This window comes from Gekko japonicus, unplaced genomic scaffold (genome assembly GCF_001447785.1).
Source record: "Gekko japonicus isolate JY-2015 unplaced genomic scaffold, Gekko_japonicus_V1.1 scaffold1903, whole genome shotgun sequence".
Lineage (NCBI taxonomy): Eukaryota > Metazoa > Chordata > Lepidosauria > Squamata > Gekkonidae > Gekko > Gekko japonicus.
In genome coordinates this window covers 46,751-65,877 of record NW_015166477.1, presented here as the reverse complement: position 1 = coordinate 65,877, position 19,127 = coordinate 46,751, and the positions used below count along the sequence as shown (strand labels likewise).

The following is a 19,127-nucleotide window of genomic DNA, read 5'->3' as shown; positions in this document are numbered from 1 at the left end:
TAATTACTTGTAAACAATGTTCCCTCTTGTGAGCAAAAATTCTGCTTTGTGAGCTACTGGCATAAAAGTTGTGAGCAAGCGATTTGGCTACTGCATAAATCAGTTTGCTCTGGAGCCATCCTCCCTGAGCTGAGACAAAAATCTGTGAGCCAGAGGCAAAAAAACTGTGAGCTAACTGACGCTAACTCAGCTTAGAGGAAACACTGCTTGTAAATATTTTGAACACCAGAACAACATCTCCAACTACAAAAGAAGAAATAAAGACTTTCATTTGCCCATAGCAAATTTCTAGTGTTCATATAAATCTCATGGAATCAGCATTTCTTTGTGTGTAAACTAGGTGATCGTTCAGGTGAGAATGGAGTTTTCTCAGTTCTCCTTTTCTTACTAGTACTTGTGTGTTAAGTGCCATCAACCGTACACCTAGTTCTCTCTATTTCGAAAGCTGCTTGTTGCCTTCTCCAGTGGCTCTCCTTTCACAAGGCAGCACACCTGATGGAGAATTTGCTGTCTTACCGTCTCCACTTCAGGAGGATGCTATTAGCGGCCCATTTAGATGATACCTAAATTGTGCCTGGGTCACTGGATTGGTTTCAAAAGGCAATAGAGTGTCCCCACGACTAATCAGGATCTCTCATGACTTTTCAGGCCCTGTTAGAGGTATTGATTTTCACAAGCAGCAGCCACTCTTTGTGTCTGGAGGAGATGACTACAAAATTAAGGTAATGAGGGGGTATCCTCACCTCTGAAGCAGCGGCGTATTTGTGGCAGAATGAAGGGGAATGGAAGTAGATGTCTGAGAGGGGGGTGGGAAAAGAAGAAGAGTTGGTTTTTATGCCCCACTGTTCACTACCAGAAGGAGTCTGAGAGAACTGTGACTGACCCAAGGCCACCCAGCTATCTTCATGTGGAGGAGTGGGGTAATCAAAGCTGGTTCTCCAGATTAAAGTCCATTGCTCTTAACCACTACACTCCTGGCTCTCTATGTAATTCTTATTGAGATGGGATTAACAGATTAAAAGACTACTACTGGTTTAGACAGGTTTAAATGAGATTTAGCTCTATGAACGGCTGTTCATTGTGGTCACTAAGTGGAGTCTCCATGTTTAGAGGCTGTGTTACCTGTCAATACCAGTTGCTTGGAAGCAAACAGCTGGGGAGAGCTGGTGACTAATCAGTGCCCTGTTTCTGAGCTTTGAGAAACATCTGGCTGATTTACTGTGGGGAACAGGGTACTAGGCTAAATGGTTGCTTGTCCTTGTCTAGTAGGGTGGATCTTATATTCCTTTATGCAAAGAATTCAGCACCCACTTGGGGGATGGGGAGGACAGGCATGTTGCTGGAGTCTGATGGGTAGAAGAAGGGCTATTCTAAGTCAGTGTACAACTGCAGAATGCAGGTAGCTTCAAATGGTCATCCTGAATGGGATGAGAGCAGCTTGCCCCCATGGCATCTGTTTTGCCCTTCTTCAGGTCTGGAATTACAAGCTGCGTCGTTGTCTCTTCACTCTGTTGGGGCACCTGGATTACATCCGCACCACCTTCTTCCACCACGTGAGTCCTGCAGAACTTTGGGATGGATTATTTGTTCCTGTTTTGGTTGAAAGGGGTTTCAGGGTGGATTGTGTTTCAGACTTAGCTTTTGTAGCTGTGGAGTCAGTTTGACCTGAGCATCAGAAAGCATAAGGAAGGGCTTCAAAAGCTGCTCTGCAAAGTATTTCTGCTCTCTGGTTATACCAAAACCACATGTAGCCGTAGAATGTATTATGTGGGGGAAAATGCGCAAAAAAGAATATATGTTTGTTCTGTTTTTTGTTGGTAGGAATATCCTTGGATCTTGAGTGCATCTGATGATCAGACCATTCGGGTTTGGAACTGGCAGTCGAGAACTTGTGTTTGGTAACACAAAATTTCCTCTCTTGGATCTTCAGCTTTGTTTTCTTTTGCGATTCCCAAATGTTGTTCCTTAAACAGCCCCCCCAAGGCTCTGTTTGTCTGTAGGTAAAGTCAAGCCACTTGTAATAATAGCATGGTTTTTATGGGTCTGGATTGCTTCAGATAAATATCTCAAAAATGCAGCAGTCTTTTAAAGTTGAATAGTTGGAGTGTAGGCTGGAGTTATTCTGCATTAAGGTGCTACTGTACTCTTACTCTTTTCTGGATTACAGTGGTACATAGCTACATGTTTTATGAAGAGAGTGGCTATCTACTGGTATATGAAAACAGGTCAACTAAGCAAAGTCAAGGCATGTAATTCAATTGTAAAAGACATATACGTGGCCTAATATTGCAGTCTGTTCTTTTGATAATAACTAGGTCTGGTTACAGTTTCTGTAATGTCACATTCTTGATAAATACTTCAGATGTTCATTATAATTGTTATGAACATTGGGTTGGATCCAGGCTAAATTTTGTTCTCGTAGAAGGACACCCCCCAGCAGACACCATGGCCCTGCTTATCCAGTGGGGTGCAGGAGGTACCTTGATCACACAGGCTGTTTAAAGCCCTTTAATACTTTTGAGTACTTGAATACAGCATTCGTATGTAAACATACTAAGAAGAAAAATAAACACCTCTCAGAATAGCATGGCAAGAGTGTACATGTATGGGAGGGGGAGTACTTTCTTAAAAAGCTAATAGAGACTATCCAGGAAGATGCACTTCAGAAATTGTGAAAAATCACTCCTTTGGTTGAGGAGTGCATTTGGAATTCCCATTAGATCATGCTGAGCTTTTAAAAATTTGAGAGGCTCTAGCCCCATCATGGGGGGGGGGGGTCAAGAGGGACAACTGGGAAAAGAGGACCTCTGAAATCACAACAGGTTCAGTGTGTGAAGAATGCTGATGTGTAAGTAATAAAGAAACCATGGGGAGAATGTGTGTGTGTGTGTGTGTGTCGACTGGGAGTTGTTTGGATACAATCTCAATAGAGTAGAGAAGATGAAACAAATCAGAACAGTCTCAAAACCTGTCTCTTTTGTGTGTGTATGTGCGTATGCCTGGAAGTCATGGTGACTTCTGGTGACCCCTAGTGGGGCTAGGACCAGTGTTCCCTCTAAGCTGAGTTAGTGTGAGCCAGCTCACAGTTTTTTAGCCTCCAGCTCACAGTTTTTTGTCTTAGCTCAGGAAGGGATGGCTCCAGAGTAGGCTAATTTATGCAGGAGGCCAATCGCTCGCTCACAGCTTTAATTCCAGTTGCTCACAAAGTAGAATTTCTGCTCACAAGATTCCACAGCTTAGAGGGAACATTGACTAGGACATTTCAGAGGGGTGGCTTCCTGTTGCCTGCCTCTGCATCCCGGCCCTGGTATTCCCTGGAGCTCCCCCTTCCAAGTACTTGCCAGGGTCGGCCCTGCTTAGCTTCTGAGATCTGACGAGATCGGGCTTGCCTGGGCTATCCAGGTCAGGGCAAAACCTATCTTTTAAAAACTATTTTATAAACTGTGCACTACCCTACCACCGTTCGGTCGGAACACCTTGTTTTCACATGTCACAGCCCCTTCCATTCCTTGGAAAGATGATTCCGAGGGCCACTGGGCCATTTGGGGAGAAAGCCATGCAGGTTGGTAGGGCGGGTGTGAGGAGGACATGAAATCATTGCTCCTTCCTCTTCCACAAGCCCAGCTATGCTAAGGAAAGGGATGGATTTCTTCCCCTTAATCCTTCCTCGCTCCAGCCCACCGACCCACACAGCTTTTTCTCTGCATGGGTCCCTCAAGTCCAGGAATGATTGTTCCAGGGATCAGAAAGAGCTGCAGGAAAGGAGAGGAATGTGGAAAATCTCCATGTGCATTCCACAGAGGAGTGGTAGGCTACCCGCTCACTGATTTTAATCTTCTCCTGTTTTGGTATGTGTGTGTCATTCTTATATATAGCTGTAAGAGTGAAAGAATTAGACTTAATTCATGTTATTAGATTAGTCCTCTCTTGTATTTAGTGTTCAGTCTTCAGGTTGCATCTTAAACATGTTGGGTGTCCTCTTCGCTGGACAGCAGCTTGGAGGTAACCTTTCTCGGCCATCTGCTCTCGACCCCTCTGCAGATGTTTAACGTCTTGCCAGATTCTCCATTGCTGTCCCAAAAGATAACTGTTTGTCTGCGAATACCTGAGAGAGAACTCAGCGATGCTTTCTTCTTTCCTTCTAGCGTGCTGACGGGACACAACCATTACGTCATGTGCGCCCAGTTCCATCCTTCCGAAGACCTGGTGGTATCAGCCAGCTTGGATCAGACAGTGCGCGTTTGGGATATTTCTGGTGAGCTGCCCAGGTCAAGGGTGTGTGTGGGGGGGTGTCCAGCAGAGATGCCCAGCTGGAAACTGCAATCGTTGAAAGCAGAACAGGGAGTTAAGGAGGCTGGAGAACTGCTGTTGGCTGTGTTTGCTGGACAAGGCAGAATAATAGGAGGGGAAGAGCCAAAAGGCTTGTTTAATGGGTGATGCTCGAGGACATCAGAAAAGAAGACGTAGTTGTGCTAGATGGGGGGAAAGATGTAGGGGGTTTTACCACTGTGGCCTCTTTGTGCTTGAGGGTGGATAGGGCTGTGAACTCTGAATCGGGAAATCCCTGGAGATTTGGGAGTCAAACCTGGGTAGGCAGCTCATCATGGTATAAGGCCATAGTCCACCCTCCAAAGCAGCCATTTTCTGTGAACCGATCTCTGTAGTCTGGAGATCAGCTGTGATTCCAGGAGGTCTCCAGGCCTCACCTGGAGGCTGGCAACTGGTGGGTTTCCACCTGCCAGCTGATTTCTGATGGGTTATTGGAGAACCCCCAGTGCAAACGTAGTAGCACTCTGCATTCTCATATCGCTTTCAGTGTTGAGAAGCGCTGCAGATGCTTTACTTCCAACAGCCTTGAGAGGTTGGTCATAGAATGATAGAGTTGGAAGGGATCTCCATGTCCATCTGGTCAAACCCCTTGCACAGTGCAGGAAATTCACAAGTCATTATCAGTTATTGTCTCCGTATGAAAGATAAAAACGTGAGAGTGAGTTGCCTCAGGTGACCTAGCAAGTTGGAAGAAAATAAGAGATTTGAACTGGGGCATTCTGAATCACAGCTAATATTCTCACTTGCTGTGTTGTGCCGGTTGATGTAAATGTGCTGCCAGAAAAAGACTATAATATGAAAGGAAGTGCAGCAACAGAGAGACCCACAAGGAAGGAAGCCTTTGAAGCCTGTAATGTATCTAGAGCTTGGGAGGGTGTTGTCTCCTTTTGTCCCATGTTCAGAGAATCTTTTTTTGATCACCGCTCACATCCAAGACCCTTAAGACTGGGTTTGTGATGAGGGTGGTGATGGTTTGGTTCTTGGTTAGAGAAGGGAATTCGCTGGATGCAGAGGAGAGGAGCCAGAACTCCCAGGTTTCCTCGGAGAAGGGAGCGTGTTCCAGCTAAGGTGCCAGCTCTGAAGCGTGGCCTCAAAGGATGCCCTCTCCTTTTGCAAGAGTCATCCCTTGGTGGTGGGCACAGATTCACAGTGGAAGCAAAATTGTAAAATGAGGCAGAATCCTCTGGGCTAGGGCTAATAGGAGAGGCTCTGGTTGTGAGAGAGGAAAGGAAGGAAGCAGGAGCTGGGGTGGTGGTGGTGGTGTGGCTTGTCTTTTAATGACTTCAGCCAGTTGTACGTTGTTGCTTTCTCCATTGCAGTTTTCAGCCGGGTGGGGCTGTTGGAATTTCACGGCACGCATTCAGATATGACCAGCTGTATCCGTGGGGAGGGGACGGGAGGGAGACTTCTGCTCCTTGGCAACTAATGGGGGAGCTTTGTCATCTCTTCTACTAGCATCCTTGCTGCTCCATTTACACACGCTCTCTCTCTTGGCAGAATCCCAGCACTCAAGTTTGTCTTGGCTGGAGAGGCTGAGCTGTTTGCCACTGGTGTCACAGCCCTGCCCACCCCATGTTTTAGTTGGGGACCAAACTCCAGGTTTTCCTTACAACGGCCCTGTAAGCTCAGTTGGGATTGGTCCCATAAGGGAGATAGGTTGATAGTGGTTGGCTACACGGCACCAGCCAGCCCTCAGTCGTTCCTTTGGCCACTTAATTCCTAAAACAACGGGGTCATCTTGGGTTCATAGTGGCTTTCTGCCTCATCCTGAGCTCCCCAGCACTAGTATTATGGGATCCCCATAATGACCCAATGACCCACCGGAACAGTCAACCACGCAGAGTCGACCCTATCCTGTCGCTGCCCAGCTGGCCATTTCGAGGGCCCCGGGCTACAATGTCCCGCCTTGTTTCTGCCATGCCAGAGAGCGAATGGAGCCAGTTTGGGTCTGGTTGCTGGATTAAAACGCATGGAAAGCTGCGTCGTAACTGAGTGACTTTTTCTTTGCTCGTGGTACTAACGGTGATGTCTCTGACGGTTTGCAAAATAACTCCCTTCTCTCCCCCCCCCCCCAATCTCCTAATGCACTGTTTAATCCAGGTGGGAAAGTGTAGCTGTTCACAGTACAGAAGGTGAGCGGGAGGAGTTAATTCTACTGGGAAATGGATCAGCTTCCTTTTAAACAGCTAGCTGATTTCTTAGCAAGGCATTATCCGTGTTTTGAGGTCTGAGGGCTGCTGAGGGTTCCAGGTGATAACAGGCTGGGAACGATGGGCGCTGGGGCGGGGTGGTGGTGGTCGCAAAAGCACTTGGAGGTATTCCAGAAACAGCCTGCCACTGGAAACACAGGGAGAGAGCGGGCACTCGAGATGCACTCTAATCAATGGGGCATGTCACACAGCAACTCCAGCAGGGCAGGGTGCTGTGCCTGCCTTCCAGACGCGGCACTCGTCTCGTTCGTTCTTGCCTGAGCTTCGCGGGGTCCTTTTTAACCCACCCTCCATGCCATTTAGTCGGGCAGTGCTTGTGCATGATGAGTCTGGCCTCTGCCTTCGGTTCTGGTCGGCACCTTAATTGTTCCCCTCTCACCCTCTCGCTCCCCTCGTCCCCACTCACTCCCACCAAAGCTGGCTCATTCTGTGAGTGTCCTCCTCCCCTCCTCTCTTGATCTGTGTAGCTGCTCCAGAAATTTCCCATCTGTCGTTCAGTCCCCCTCGCTGGCTCCTTAAAGCCCCGAGATGTTTCGGTTTGCCATGAACCAGACGTGCGTCTTGAACACACAAAGCTGCTGCTTTATACAGATGTTGGCCCGTCCCACTCGTTTTTTTCCTACTTGGACTGGCCATGACAAAGTATTGCTCCTTCTGCCATCAGGATGAGGTTTCTGTTTTTCATTCTCCCAAGTCTCAGCCCATTCTTAGCTGGCGGTTGAATATGCTGACGTTCCCATTTCTAAATATGTATATATTTCGTTTGTACACCACCTCTTGACCCGATGGAGACCTTCATTCTTTCCTCCATTTTATCCTACAACGACCCTGAGAGGTTGATTAGGCCAGGACTCCCCAAGATGGTGCCCAGGGGTGCCATGGCGCTCACCAGGTGTTTTTGTTTAAAAAGTGGGTAGGGCCAGGTGGGGCTTTTGCCCAGCAGGGCATTCTGATTGGCTGTGCAGATTCTAAGAAGTTGCTTCAGCAGCAGCTGCCGCCACAGCCCAAGAATCTTCCCTGTATGACTGAAAATGAGCCGTGTGTATGCAAGAAAATATTTTTAAACTGTTTGTTCATTTTAAAAGACATCCTGTCAAGCTGAGCTTCTGCCTGAAATGTTGAGTTATGGCTAGAGTTATGTATGCTCTCGCTCTGCATGGTTTTTGTGGTTAGCACCGGCTTTCGTGGGGACCATTTTGTGGTTGGCCCTGCCTCTAATGACAGCCAGTGCTAGGATTTCAACGGTGCCCGCAGGCTCAGGAGGGTTGGGGACCCTGGGGTAGGCTGAGTGTGTGTGACTGGCCCGAGGTCACCCAGCAGCCTTCCTTGGCAGAGTGGGGGTTCGAACCTGGGTTTCCCAGATCCTTTTCCTGGCACCCTCACCCCTAGGCCACGCTGCCCATCACTTTATTACCCAGGTTGGCTGACAGTTAGATCTAACAAGACTTAATTGTTTAAAACATTAAAAGGTTGTGAAATCAAGTGTAGCGATTTAACCGTAAAAATGAGATTGGCAAGGAAAAACAGCAGTAGAAAGATCAGCCAGGAAATTTGCAACAGAATAAAGGGTCAGTTCCTGTGGGTCCATTACACTAACGGTGCTTTCCCTGGTGCGAAGAGCCATCCCCTGATATAAGAGACTGAAGGATCCGATGATGTCTAGTTTTGGTCGGATGTCCTGAAAAGAAAAAGGGGGAGTGCGCCTCCTTGGGGGGGAGGGGAGCCAAAGTTGAGTTTCTGCATCCAAGAAGGCTGTGCTACCAGTTGCCACTGCCTAAGGCAGATACCCAAAAGACGGTCTCCAAAGATGATCTTGATGAGCAGGTGTGTTTGGACACAGACAGGAGAGTGTGAGCCTTCTGCTGCCCTGGGCCCTGTCTACTTACCTTAACTTGAGAACTCCTGTTAATGGCCAAATCCATATTTAAAATCTTAACACAGGCACAGACCCTCAGGCAGAATGGTTTGATCAGTTGGACAGTGGTTTAAAATGCAGCATAATACACGATGGTGTAATACACAATCAAAGACCTTCTGCATTGGGGTTTATGTCACTGTTGTCCACCTGGTTGCAAAAGACTTGATTGTCCTAGAGAATGCTGGTAATTCTAGAAATAACCCTTTGATTTTAGCAGAGGTTTGTGGGAAAATCTGCCTTCCATTCTGTTCCTCCTTTACCTGTTTGCTCTTGTTCATGAGTATACTCTACATTTATACAAGCAGCATTCCTGAAAGTTGCAGGGCTTCCTGATAACCTTGTGTTTGCTCCCTCTGTACTGTTCTCTTATTCTCACCTGGAAGGCCTGAGAAAGAAGAACCTCTCTCCTGGAGCTGTGGAGTCAGATGTCCGGGGGATCACGGGTGTAGACCTTTTTGGCACAACCGATGCAGTAGTGAAGCATGTCCTGGAGGTACCGTTGGGTTTGTGTACGGCTCCATGCATACCTGCTGTTGAAACCATCGTGTTGAGTTGTCTCATCTCAACAGCCATTGGGGGAGGGCCATTGCCATCCATTCCATAACCCAGTAAGGAGCCCCAATATGTACACCCAGTAGATACTGTCAGAGTTTCTTTATCAGAGATTGCTTTCAGTTTGGGACTCAAGCGACTGTGGATCGGTGAATCCTTGCCTGAACGTATGAAGCTTCTTTATGCCATCTCAGACAACTGCCTGGTCTGACTGGAAGCGAGAGAGGTCTTTCCAGTCACTACTACCTGGAGGGATTGAACCTCAGGGGTCCTTCTGCATGCCCCATGGCCCAAAGCCATGCCCCTGTTCCCTAAATTAATTCATTTATAGCCCACTGTTTTTGCTGAGACACAAGACAGATCACAAAATATAAAAATAACAACTCAGATAGCAAAAGACATCCACTAGCAAAATGCGGTAAGATTACAGAATTGGAAGACAGTTTTTTTTAAAGACCTATCTAAGACTTGATGTACCAATGTAGAAAGTGAATTACAAAAGTACAAGGCAATACAGCTACATGAAGACGATGTATACGATAATCATTGCAGTAGACTATAGCCCTATGCCCTTCAAAAGGCAACCTTTATACTACAGTTCTAATCTTTGTATAAAAACGCCCTCCTGAACATTTCTGTTTTGCACATTTCATGAAATGATAGGAGCCCCCATGACTTACTTGGGCAGGCCATTCGACAAGTTAACATATGAAACGGCCTTGCATTGTGTTAGATTCACAATCCGGTAGGTCAGTGTTTGCTAGTCAGATTGGCAGCAGCTCTCCAGAGTCTTGGATCCAGAAGAACCTTTGCCAGTCAATACCTCCTACCTGATACCCTTTAACTAGAGATGCCAGAGCTCAAAACTGTGGCTTCTGCATGCACAGCAGAATTTGCCAGAATCCACAGTCTTCCTTACATTGATTGCTTCCGAGCGGTAGCCATGGTCTGAGAATATCCCTTTCCTCCAGGGACACGATCGTGGAGTCAACTGGGCTGCTTTCCATCCCACCATGCCTCTCATAGTGTCGGGAGCTGACGATCGGCAGGTCAAGATCTGGAGGATGAATGGCAAGTTTACAGACTATGGCTCATCCACATGCCAATTAAGTGTTTGCTTTTTGACCTCAGTAGGAATGCTCAACTTGATAACCTGTTTTGGTTAGAGCGAGACAGTCCTTAAAAGCATGCAGATTGGTTGTGGTTGGGCACATGGTATACAAGGATATGTGATGTGGCCAACCGCTGCCATCGGTTTGGGGACCCAGCAGATGTTGCTGAACTCTTTGCTCCAGACTGGTTGCAGCTCTGAGCAGGGGCCAGCTCCCCAGTGTTGGGTGCCAGTGAAGCAAAGCCAAAAGAGGTGGTTGTCAACAATTAGGCAAGCTGCTAAGAGGTACAGACTCTTGTGGTGGTTGCAAAGGTGGTGTCTCTGGTTCCCAGGCACTCACAAGCGCTCCAGTTTACCTGAGAGCCCAGGAGCTCCAGTTTCATTTGTGTGGACAGCCCAATTCTCCGGCTGATGGGTACAGTTGCTCTCTCCTTGTATAAAGCTTAGGGAGTGTTTGGTTTCTCCTCCTTCTTCTCTGACCGTGCTTCCACCTATGAGGTGCACAACTTAATTACTTTCTTGCACTGCTATGGCAAGAACATGTTCTTTAAAAACACACACACCCGCCTTTAAAATGCCAGTAACAAAGCAAGGCGTCCCAATTTGTGATAGCAAGATCATGGCACTTGACTGTTCGTCCTCTGCTTGGCCCCAAGGCAAATTGAGGCTGCACCAGCCCTGCAGTTTGCATTTTATGGATGGAACCAGCGTGAACCATAAATGTTGCCAAGTCCCCCGCATCTTAAACACCGGTACTCATGGGGCAGAGACTGATGATGTTACATACTTTCACAAGTTGGCCCACTTAGTTCCAGTCAACACAATTCTGGTCCAGTTAACTCTTTGAGCTGTGAGTTAGGCTGTAGAACAAATTGCCAAAGGTTGTGCTGTCCTCTTGGGAGGCTTATGAGAAGAAACTGCATGAGTGTCTTGTCAGGTGGCCATGAAAACATAGGCATCGCCTTGATGCGTCAGACCAAGCCAGATGTGAAGGCAATGACCTTTCCCTGTTTGTGCAAAGCACCCGGTTGCTGCAGTACAAGGGGTTGGAAATGCCGCCAGGATATTGGGTAGAGGAACCCTGTCCCCTTAGGTGACCCTGACTCTCTGGCTAGCCTGGAGAAGGCTGAGGCCGTAAAAATTGTCTCGTTGTCTCTTGTAAATACATCAGTGGACCTGAGCTCCGAACAGCTGTAGCGTTCCTCCATTACTGACAGCCGCAGGGCAGGCCTGGTGACCCATTCCCAGTAAGGACCTCTTTTTTTTTTCCTGCTTGCCCAACCAGTAAGGACCTCTTGAGCACTGCATCCCAAGCTCCCTGGCATGGATGGGCCACTTACCTTGGCATTGCAGTCACAAAAGTCTCACGCAAGAGAGCAGTTCGTGATCGCTCATCTCTTCCTCCCTGTGTGTTTCTCCCCACCCACCCCCAGAATCGAAAGCTTGGGAAGTGGACACTTGCCGTGGGCACTACAACAACGTCTCCTGCGCCGTGTTCCATCCCCGTCAGGAGCTGATCCTCAGTAATTCCGAGGACAAGAGCATCCGTGTCTGGGATATGTCCAAACGGTAAATGTGGCGGGCTGGCGTTCCTGCTGCCTGCGTGTTTGGTTCTTCAAGAATGCTGAGGTATCCTGGCCTGCGTGGCCCCAAGGGTGGAGGAGCCAAATGTTTTAGGACTGTGCGGCAAAATACGTTCTTTTGATGGGGAGAAGGATTGTTGTGCAAAACTGGTTGGATAGGAAAAGGGCTAATTATGTATTTTCTAAATGGGTTTTTAGCAAAAAGGTTCTGCTGTTTGCGTGTTAAGGCATCTGTTTCTCACTTCCCACCTTAGCACGGGCGTCCAGACTTTCCGCAGGGACCACGATCGCTTTTGGGTGTTGGCAGCTCACCCCAACCTCAACCTCTTTGCTGCAGGTAAAGATCTCTTTGGATATCCAAGCTCTGTTCAGTTCACTGCATTTCTCTTACCTGTTAATAATTTCCCTTCCCATCTTCCAAGAAGCTCACAGCACATCATTTTACAGTGTGATCCTAGGCAGCTTTGTGCTGTCGATTGCAGTGGAGTAACTTTGTGTAGGATTGCGCTATTAGGTTCCCAGTAGGTTTGATTTCCCCCACTTTTTCAGCTTGCCGTGGTGTTTGAGGCTGTCCAAAAACCATCCAGTGCAGAGATGTAAACTGGCTTGCTCGCCATTTAATTTCTAGGTCCCCCCCCCCCATTTTTCCTTCCAGGAACAATTCTGACCTCTCAGAGCCAAGCAACCACCACCCAGACAGAAGAGATTAAAACAACCATGATTAAAGTCGCAGTAAAATAAGACTCTGAATATGGAGTTTACATTTGTCCTCTTAAGGTGAAAGTGGACGTGATGGTGGCAGGAACGTTTTTTGCTCCTGTGTCATCTTTATTTGTAGAGAGGGCCGAATTGTTCTCTCCTGCCTTACCTCTCTGCAGCCCTTCTCTCCGAGCATCCTTCTCCCAGCCTAGCTTGCTTCTGGTATCAGCCAGGCGGGAGGGGAAGTGCTCAGGTTACGGTCCCCTGCGAGGTAAGCCAAGGGAGGGCTTAGTGTCCTCCACCTGCAAAGCTCTCTATGTGTAAAAATTAGACCCTCATGAATAACATTGTGGTGGACGCTACTGTTTCTATGGGACTTTCAAGCCAAGAGACAAACTGAGGTGGTTTACCATCGCTTGCCTCCGTGTTGCAACCCTAGTATTCCTTGGTGATCTCCCGTTCAAGTACTAATCAAGGACAGCGACCGTGCTTAGCTGCCGAGATTCAGTAAGTCTGGGCCATCCAATTCAGGGCTTTTTAAAAATAATAGCAGTAGGGGCAAATTCCAGGTTTGAATTCACTGACATCTCTAAGTTCGTTGCAAGTCTCTGCCACAGCCCCAGATACTTTCTGAGCACTTCCAGTCTCCTTCCAGTGGGGCTGTGGCCCACGAAACCTGATGCCACAACAAATCTGTTGGTCTTTCAAGTGCCACGAGGTGGTTGATCCTTGCCCCGTCAGACCAGCACGGCCACCAGCCCTCTGAAATGTCTCTCCTTTTCTGCTTCCAGGACATGATGGTGGTATGATTGTGTTCAAGCTGGAACGTGAGCGGCCTGCCTACGCTGTGCATGGCAACATGCTCTACTACGTGAAGGACCGCTTCCTCCGCCAGCTGGACTTCAACAGCTCCAAAGATGTGGCCGTGATGCAGCTGAGGAGGTGGGGCGGGGGCGCTCTCTTCACCTTTGGGTTTTCGGCTCCCTGTTCTGCGCAGGTTTCTCATCTTGCTCCTGCTGCTCTTGGTTCCCGCAGGATTGCCGCCTACAGAGGAACCACAGGAGTTGGAAGGGAGGTTGCTGTCTTGCACAAAGCACATGTGCCCTCATGCGTGCACATGTACTCTCTGGCATTGCTGTGAGCTACACAAGGGTGTGTGGAAAGAGCCAGCTTTTCTTGGCATAGTGAACTGTTAGCATCATGTCCCAACTCTTTAAGACCTGAATGTGGATTCTTTTCTTTCGTACAAGTTTGGGTGATACCAGTGAGCCAACACTGCATCACGTTTAAAAGTGTTGGGTTTGGGCATGGAGAAATACCAGTTTCAAAAGCTTGCGCATTCACACATGATCACACAAAGCTGCCTGATGCAGACTCATGCCCTTGGTCTATCAAAGTCTGCTCACACTGGTAGCAGCTCTCCAGGGTCTCAAGCTGAGGTCTTTCACATCCCCTCCACCTGATTCTTTCAACTGGAGCTGCCAGGGATTGAGCCTGGGACCTTCTGCATGCAAAGCAGAAGCTCTGCCGCTGAGCTAAGGCCCCTCAGCTAATCCTGTACTATGAGCCAGTTCAGTGTAGTGGTTAAGAGCGGTGGACTGTAATCTGGAGGACCAGGTTTGACTCCCCCACTCCTCTCCCACTTGAAGCCAGCTGGGTCACCTTAGGTCAATTACAGTTCTCTCAGAGCTCTCTCAGCCCCACCTACCTCACAGGGTGTCTGTTGTGGGGAGAGGAAGGTAAGGAGATTGTTAGCTACTCTGAGACTCCTTCAGGTAAGGAAGGGCAGGGTAAAAATCCAATCTCCTCTCCTCCTCCCCCCCTTCCTTCCATCACCAAGTCGTTTGCCCTCTCCTACATAGTTTCTGCATTAATCTTTCCCGGAGCCAGAAATGGAGCCATGAGAAAATGAATTTATTTTAAAAATATTTAGACTCCGCTTTTCTTCCCAATGGGGACCCAAAGAGGCTTGCAACATCATTCTCCCCTTCTGCTTTTTATCCTCACAACAGCAATCCCGGTGAGGTAGGCTAAGCTGAGAAGGTGTGACTGGCCCGTGGTAACCCAGTGAGCTCCAGGGCAGAGTGAGGAGCCAAATCCACTGCTAGTCTGACTCTCCAAACACTCCACCACGCTGGCTTCTGTAGTGATATGCCTGTATTGTCAGAATCTGGCCTGGGTCATTGCTTTCCGGTATAGACGCAGTGGCCCTTGAGAGAGCAGCAGTCATGACTGACAAACTGAGCCCTGAATCAGGAAGTTGCTTATTTGAATCTTGCCTTTGCCTTGAGCTTGCTAGGTGGCTGCCTTTCTCAGCACTCCATTTACAATATGGTGATTATGGCAATGTGTGCAGTATGTCCAGGAGATCCTAAGATTGTCTGGCGGCTAGAAGTTCTAGCTCTTTTAGAGTTATGCACCACTAGGTGGCGAGCTAAGACTTGCTTTTAACGCAAGAGTCATTTCCGTATCAGCCTTCCTTAAAAAACAGTTCTAAAGATTTTAAGATCATGTACGTGAAGAGCCTTGAGTGCTCAGAGATACGATGAACTGTGAAGTGTTATGGTAAGGTAGAACCATACCTGGTAGACCTTATTCCCATGTTTCGGAGTCAGTCTGTGGCTCCTGCTACCTCACCCTCTGCCAGCCGTCAATAAAGGGACTCGGACAGTCCCAGTTCACTTTCCTCCCTGCTTTCTTTCCTTCTCAGTGGCTCCAAGTTCCCCGTGTTCAACATGTCGTACAACCCGGCTGAGAATGCCGTCCTCCTCTGCACTGTAAGTCAAAATCTTTCCTGGGGTGTGTAGCCTCAGTCTGGGGCTTTGTAGTGAATAGTGATATTTATAGTTCCATGTGATGCCTCTGGTTCTGCCAGGCAGTGGTGCTCAATGGTTTGAATCCCATGGACCCATTTCACTGGTGGTGGTGCTTTCTGTGATAAAAGGAGCCCTCCCCGGCACAGAGGTACTCTAGCAGAAGCTTCAATGGCAGAGGTAAAATAACATTTACCTCTCACACCCAGGTCTTCAGCCCTGCTCAGAACCAAGACCACTACCCATCTGACTGCCTCTATGACCAGATGTTTCATTGCACATTCATTAATGGTGTCTCAGGAATCTCATTTCTACAGCATGACTTGAGCACAGGCTTAGTTTGGCAGTAGTTGAAGTCACCCAGTATCACAACGTTATCTGCTTTAGTCCCCTCCTTTATATCCTTCTCCATCCTGAGAACAGCCTCAAGGGTTTGATCAGTTGGGCAGTAGCACCCCCTCTTTTCAAGTAACCCTTAGTGCCCAGTATCGCCAACCCATGTTGCTTCTGTTGGGGAATTTATTCCCCAAACGTTTTCTAATTCTGTGCCCCCTTTAGTATACAGAGCAATGCCTCCATGTCTTGTCTGTAGAGCTTATCCCCAGGGATGACTGTACCTCATTTTTCCATTCTACCATGTTTCTGAGACACCATTGTATTTAAGTTGCCATTTAGCATGTTTCTGAGAAGCCTACAAGCAGGGCACGAAGACGACAGCCCTCCGTCCGAATCTCGAGGTTCCATATGGATGCTGTATTCAACAGCTCTTGGTGGACAAACTCTTGGAGGAGGAGAGCTTTGTCCCCTTTTCAAACCAGTGGCCACCACCATGCCTACTAGCAGCAAATTCAGTACATTAATTATCCTCTGTGGGAAGAAGGACTTCTTGTTGTCTGTACTGGTTCTGAATGAATAATCTGCCGTTGACTTGCAACCAATAGATGGATTCCATCTATGGGGTGTTCAAGGCAAGAGGCGGTTTGCCATTGCATTCCTCTGCATAGCAACCCCAGTCTTCCATGGTGCTCCCCCATCCGACTACTGACTGTGGCCAGCCCCATTTAGCTGCCAAGCTCTGATCAACTCAAGCTAAGCTGGGCTTTTGGGGCTGTATCCCAGCTAGTCCTGCTGCCAGTCTGTTTTATTGGATAACCTAAGTTCTAGTAGTAGGAAAATGTCCTTGTATTCCCTTTCTCCCTGTGATGCCTATTTTTAGGAACTTGTGCTTACTTTAGAAACCTGTCTAGCTGCCTCCCCACATGTGTACACGCACAGTTAAATCACCCTAGATGCGTAGGCCTAAAGGGGCTTGATCCATTCAGTCATTTTGGTTGCCCGTTTTTGCACCTTTCCTAACTCTGATACCCTTTTTGAGATGGGGTGAGCCGAACGGTACACAATGTGGCTACTTCTAATCAGTGAATGGGTCATGGGCTTATCCATGACAGTCATGACAAGTGTGCATACATCTCTACTTTAAATTTTTAAAGAGAGGACAGGCCCTGTTCTCTGGTTCCTATCCCTGGGATCATCGTCCCTGTTCAGGGGAATGTTTCTAAAAGTGTCTACATGCATGCAGGTGCCTCCGTCACTCTTCCACGCCGTAAGCCACCTCTCAGGTAGTAAATGTTGCCCAGGGCATCTGTTGCAGCTGTTTGTAATCAGGAAAGCCATATTAGCCATTTAAAGTCTACTTCTAACCCGACCGCTCAGCAGTTTCATGGAGTGCCCACGCGTTCTTGTATTGTGAGAAAGGGAGAAAAGTACCTCTTTCTCTACCTGCTCTTTCCCATGCATAATCTTATAAACCTCGATCATGTCACCCCTCAGTCATCGTTTCTCCAAGCTAAAAAGCCCTAAGCACTTTAACCTTTCCTCATAGGGAAAGTGTTCCAACCCTTTTACCATTCGAGTTGCCCTTTTCTGCACTTTTTCCAAAGCTATAATATCCTTTTTAAGGTGTGGTGACCAGAACTGCACACAGTTTTCAAAATGAGGTCGCACCATTTAGACTTCAGCGGAACATCATGTTTTGCATGCACAGTCTCCCAGGTTTGATTCCCAGCATGTCTCCTGTTCCAAGAGAAGCAGGGTTGGGAAGCCCTCTGGCTTACCCATAAGAGCCCCGACTGAATAGACAGCATTGGACTGGGCAGAACAGTGAACAGTCACTATCATGTGACTTTTGAGTTTGTACTTTGGGCTGCATCTTCCCTGCTTCTCGTACAACTCAGTGAGGTCACTGAAAAAGCTGGTGCTGGGAATGATGGAATCCTCGTTGTTAGAACGCCCCAGGGCGGCAGCCACAGTGAGGAGAGGGGAACTGGGCAACACATCCCCTCCTTGCTCTTCCTCTGGTGGAGCGTCTGAGGGGAGGGGCAACCAGTTCCCTTTGTTCTTGGCATTTTGTCCACAAGACTTCCAGGGGTCCCAGCATCCTTCTTTGAAGGGTCTCAGGGGCTCTTGGGGATACAGCAGGAAATATCCAACTTCCACTCCATATTTATAGGCTACAGGACATTGTCTTGTCATTATCTTTGCAACAATCCTGTATGGTAGCTTCTTATATCCCCATACTCTGGACAGAGAGGTTGAGAGAGTGGCTTTCCCTGGGCAGAACAGTGGATTCATGGGGTTCGCCAAACAGGCTGTTGCCTGGGGTGCCAACGCCCAATACTGTACACAGCCAGTGAGATTCCAGGAGCAGACAAACTTTATGGCACTAAACGGGACCTTGGCAGCAAAGCCCAAGGAATCTGTTAATAAGGCATCCACTTTAACCTTTTATACAGAGTAACAAACAACATTTTGACATGCGTAGATGTTTATAGATTACAAAACTTAAATTTTCTCTATATCTATATATTTGCCAAGCATGCATTTCTTTTTGCCCCTTCTTGGAATGCGCCTCTATCTTCTGAGCTTTGCAAAACAGCTTGTTTTATTTCTAAAGACCATCCCTTTGCTTAATAAGCTATGTCCTGGAACATCTTGCTCACTTTACAACATCTTGTTTTGCTTGTTAACTGCATTTTAGCTGGCCGAAGAATTTTAGCTGGCCTGAACGGCACAAAGCAATATAAAAATGGCTTCAGTCTTGCCTATCAGTGGCAGAGGCAGACACTTGAACCAGGGCTATGTGGATTTGCTCAGTCTCTCAGCTGGTCCGTAGATCGTTCTGGGCAGGAAGGACAAAGTTTCCCTTGATCGAAGGCAACTTAATGTGTGACTTTTGGGAAAGTGCCATAGCCCAGTGTCAGTCCGCAGTAAAAAAGGTAAAGATTCCCTTGCTCGAAAGCCAGTCGAATCTGACTCTAGGGTTGCGGTGCTCATCTCCGTTTCAAAGCCGAAGAGCCAGCGCTGTCCAAGGATGTTTCCATGGTCATGTGGCTGGCATGACTAAACACCAAGGCGCACAGAACGCTATTACCTTCCCACTGAAGTGTTACCTATTTATCTACTTGCAATTTCTTGCTTTCGAACTGCTAGGTTGGCAGGAGCTGGAACTAGAGACGGGAGCTCACTCCGTCATGCGGCACCCCTGGGTCTCAAACTGCTGAACTACTGACCTTCCACAGCCTGCAGTTCAGCGTCTTAACCACTTGAGCCACCGCAGTCCCCAGTAGCTCCCTTTAAAAGATCTCAGAGAGCAGGAGCGACATCTCCCTCTGCTGGAGATGCTAGGGAGCCACTACCCATTGGAATAAGACAGCAATCAAGTGAGACGTGCAGACAGTATGGTGCAATCGTAGCAGCCTCGCGTGGTCCACTTCTCCTGTTGCAGGGCGCAAAAACACAGCACAGCTTTAAAGATTCTGCCTGTGATACTAGACAGGTTTACTCTGCTTTGGGATTTGGGGATGCCCTCTTGCTGCATATTTATCCCACGTTAGTGGCCACAGTCTAATGTCT

The 19,127-nt window shown here is 47.9% G+C and overlaps 1 protein-coding gene across 1 annotated transcript in view; it reads left to right on the top strand.

Annotated features, from left to right (window-relative positions):
- Positions 1 to 19,127, top strand: part of COPA (coatomer protein complex subunit alpha) — a 51,656-nt gene that overhangs the window by 2,266 nt on the left and 30,263 nt on the right. Inside the window, 10 exon segments of the mRNA XM_015412124.1 lie at positions 649 to 722; positions 1,473 to 1,553; positions 1,822 to 1,898; positions 4,146 to 4,255; positions 8,841 to 8,950; positions 9,981 to 10,080; positions 11,554 to 11,689; positions 11,958 to 12,040; positions 13,194 to 13,344; positions 15,113 to 15,267. Coding sequence (XP_015267610.1) covers positions 649 to 722; positions 1,473 to 1,553; positions 1,822 to 1,898; positions 4,146 to 4,255; positions 8,841 to 8,950; positions 9,981 to 10,080; positions 11,554 to 11,689; positions 11,958 to 12,040; positions 13,194 to 13,344; positions 15,113 to 15,267 — 1,077 coding nt within the window.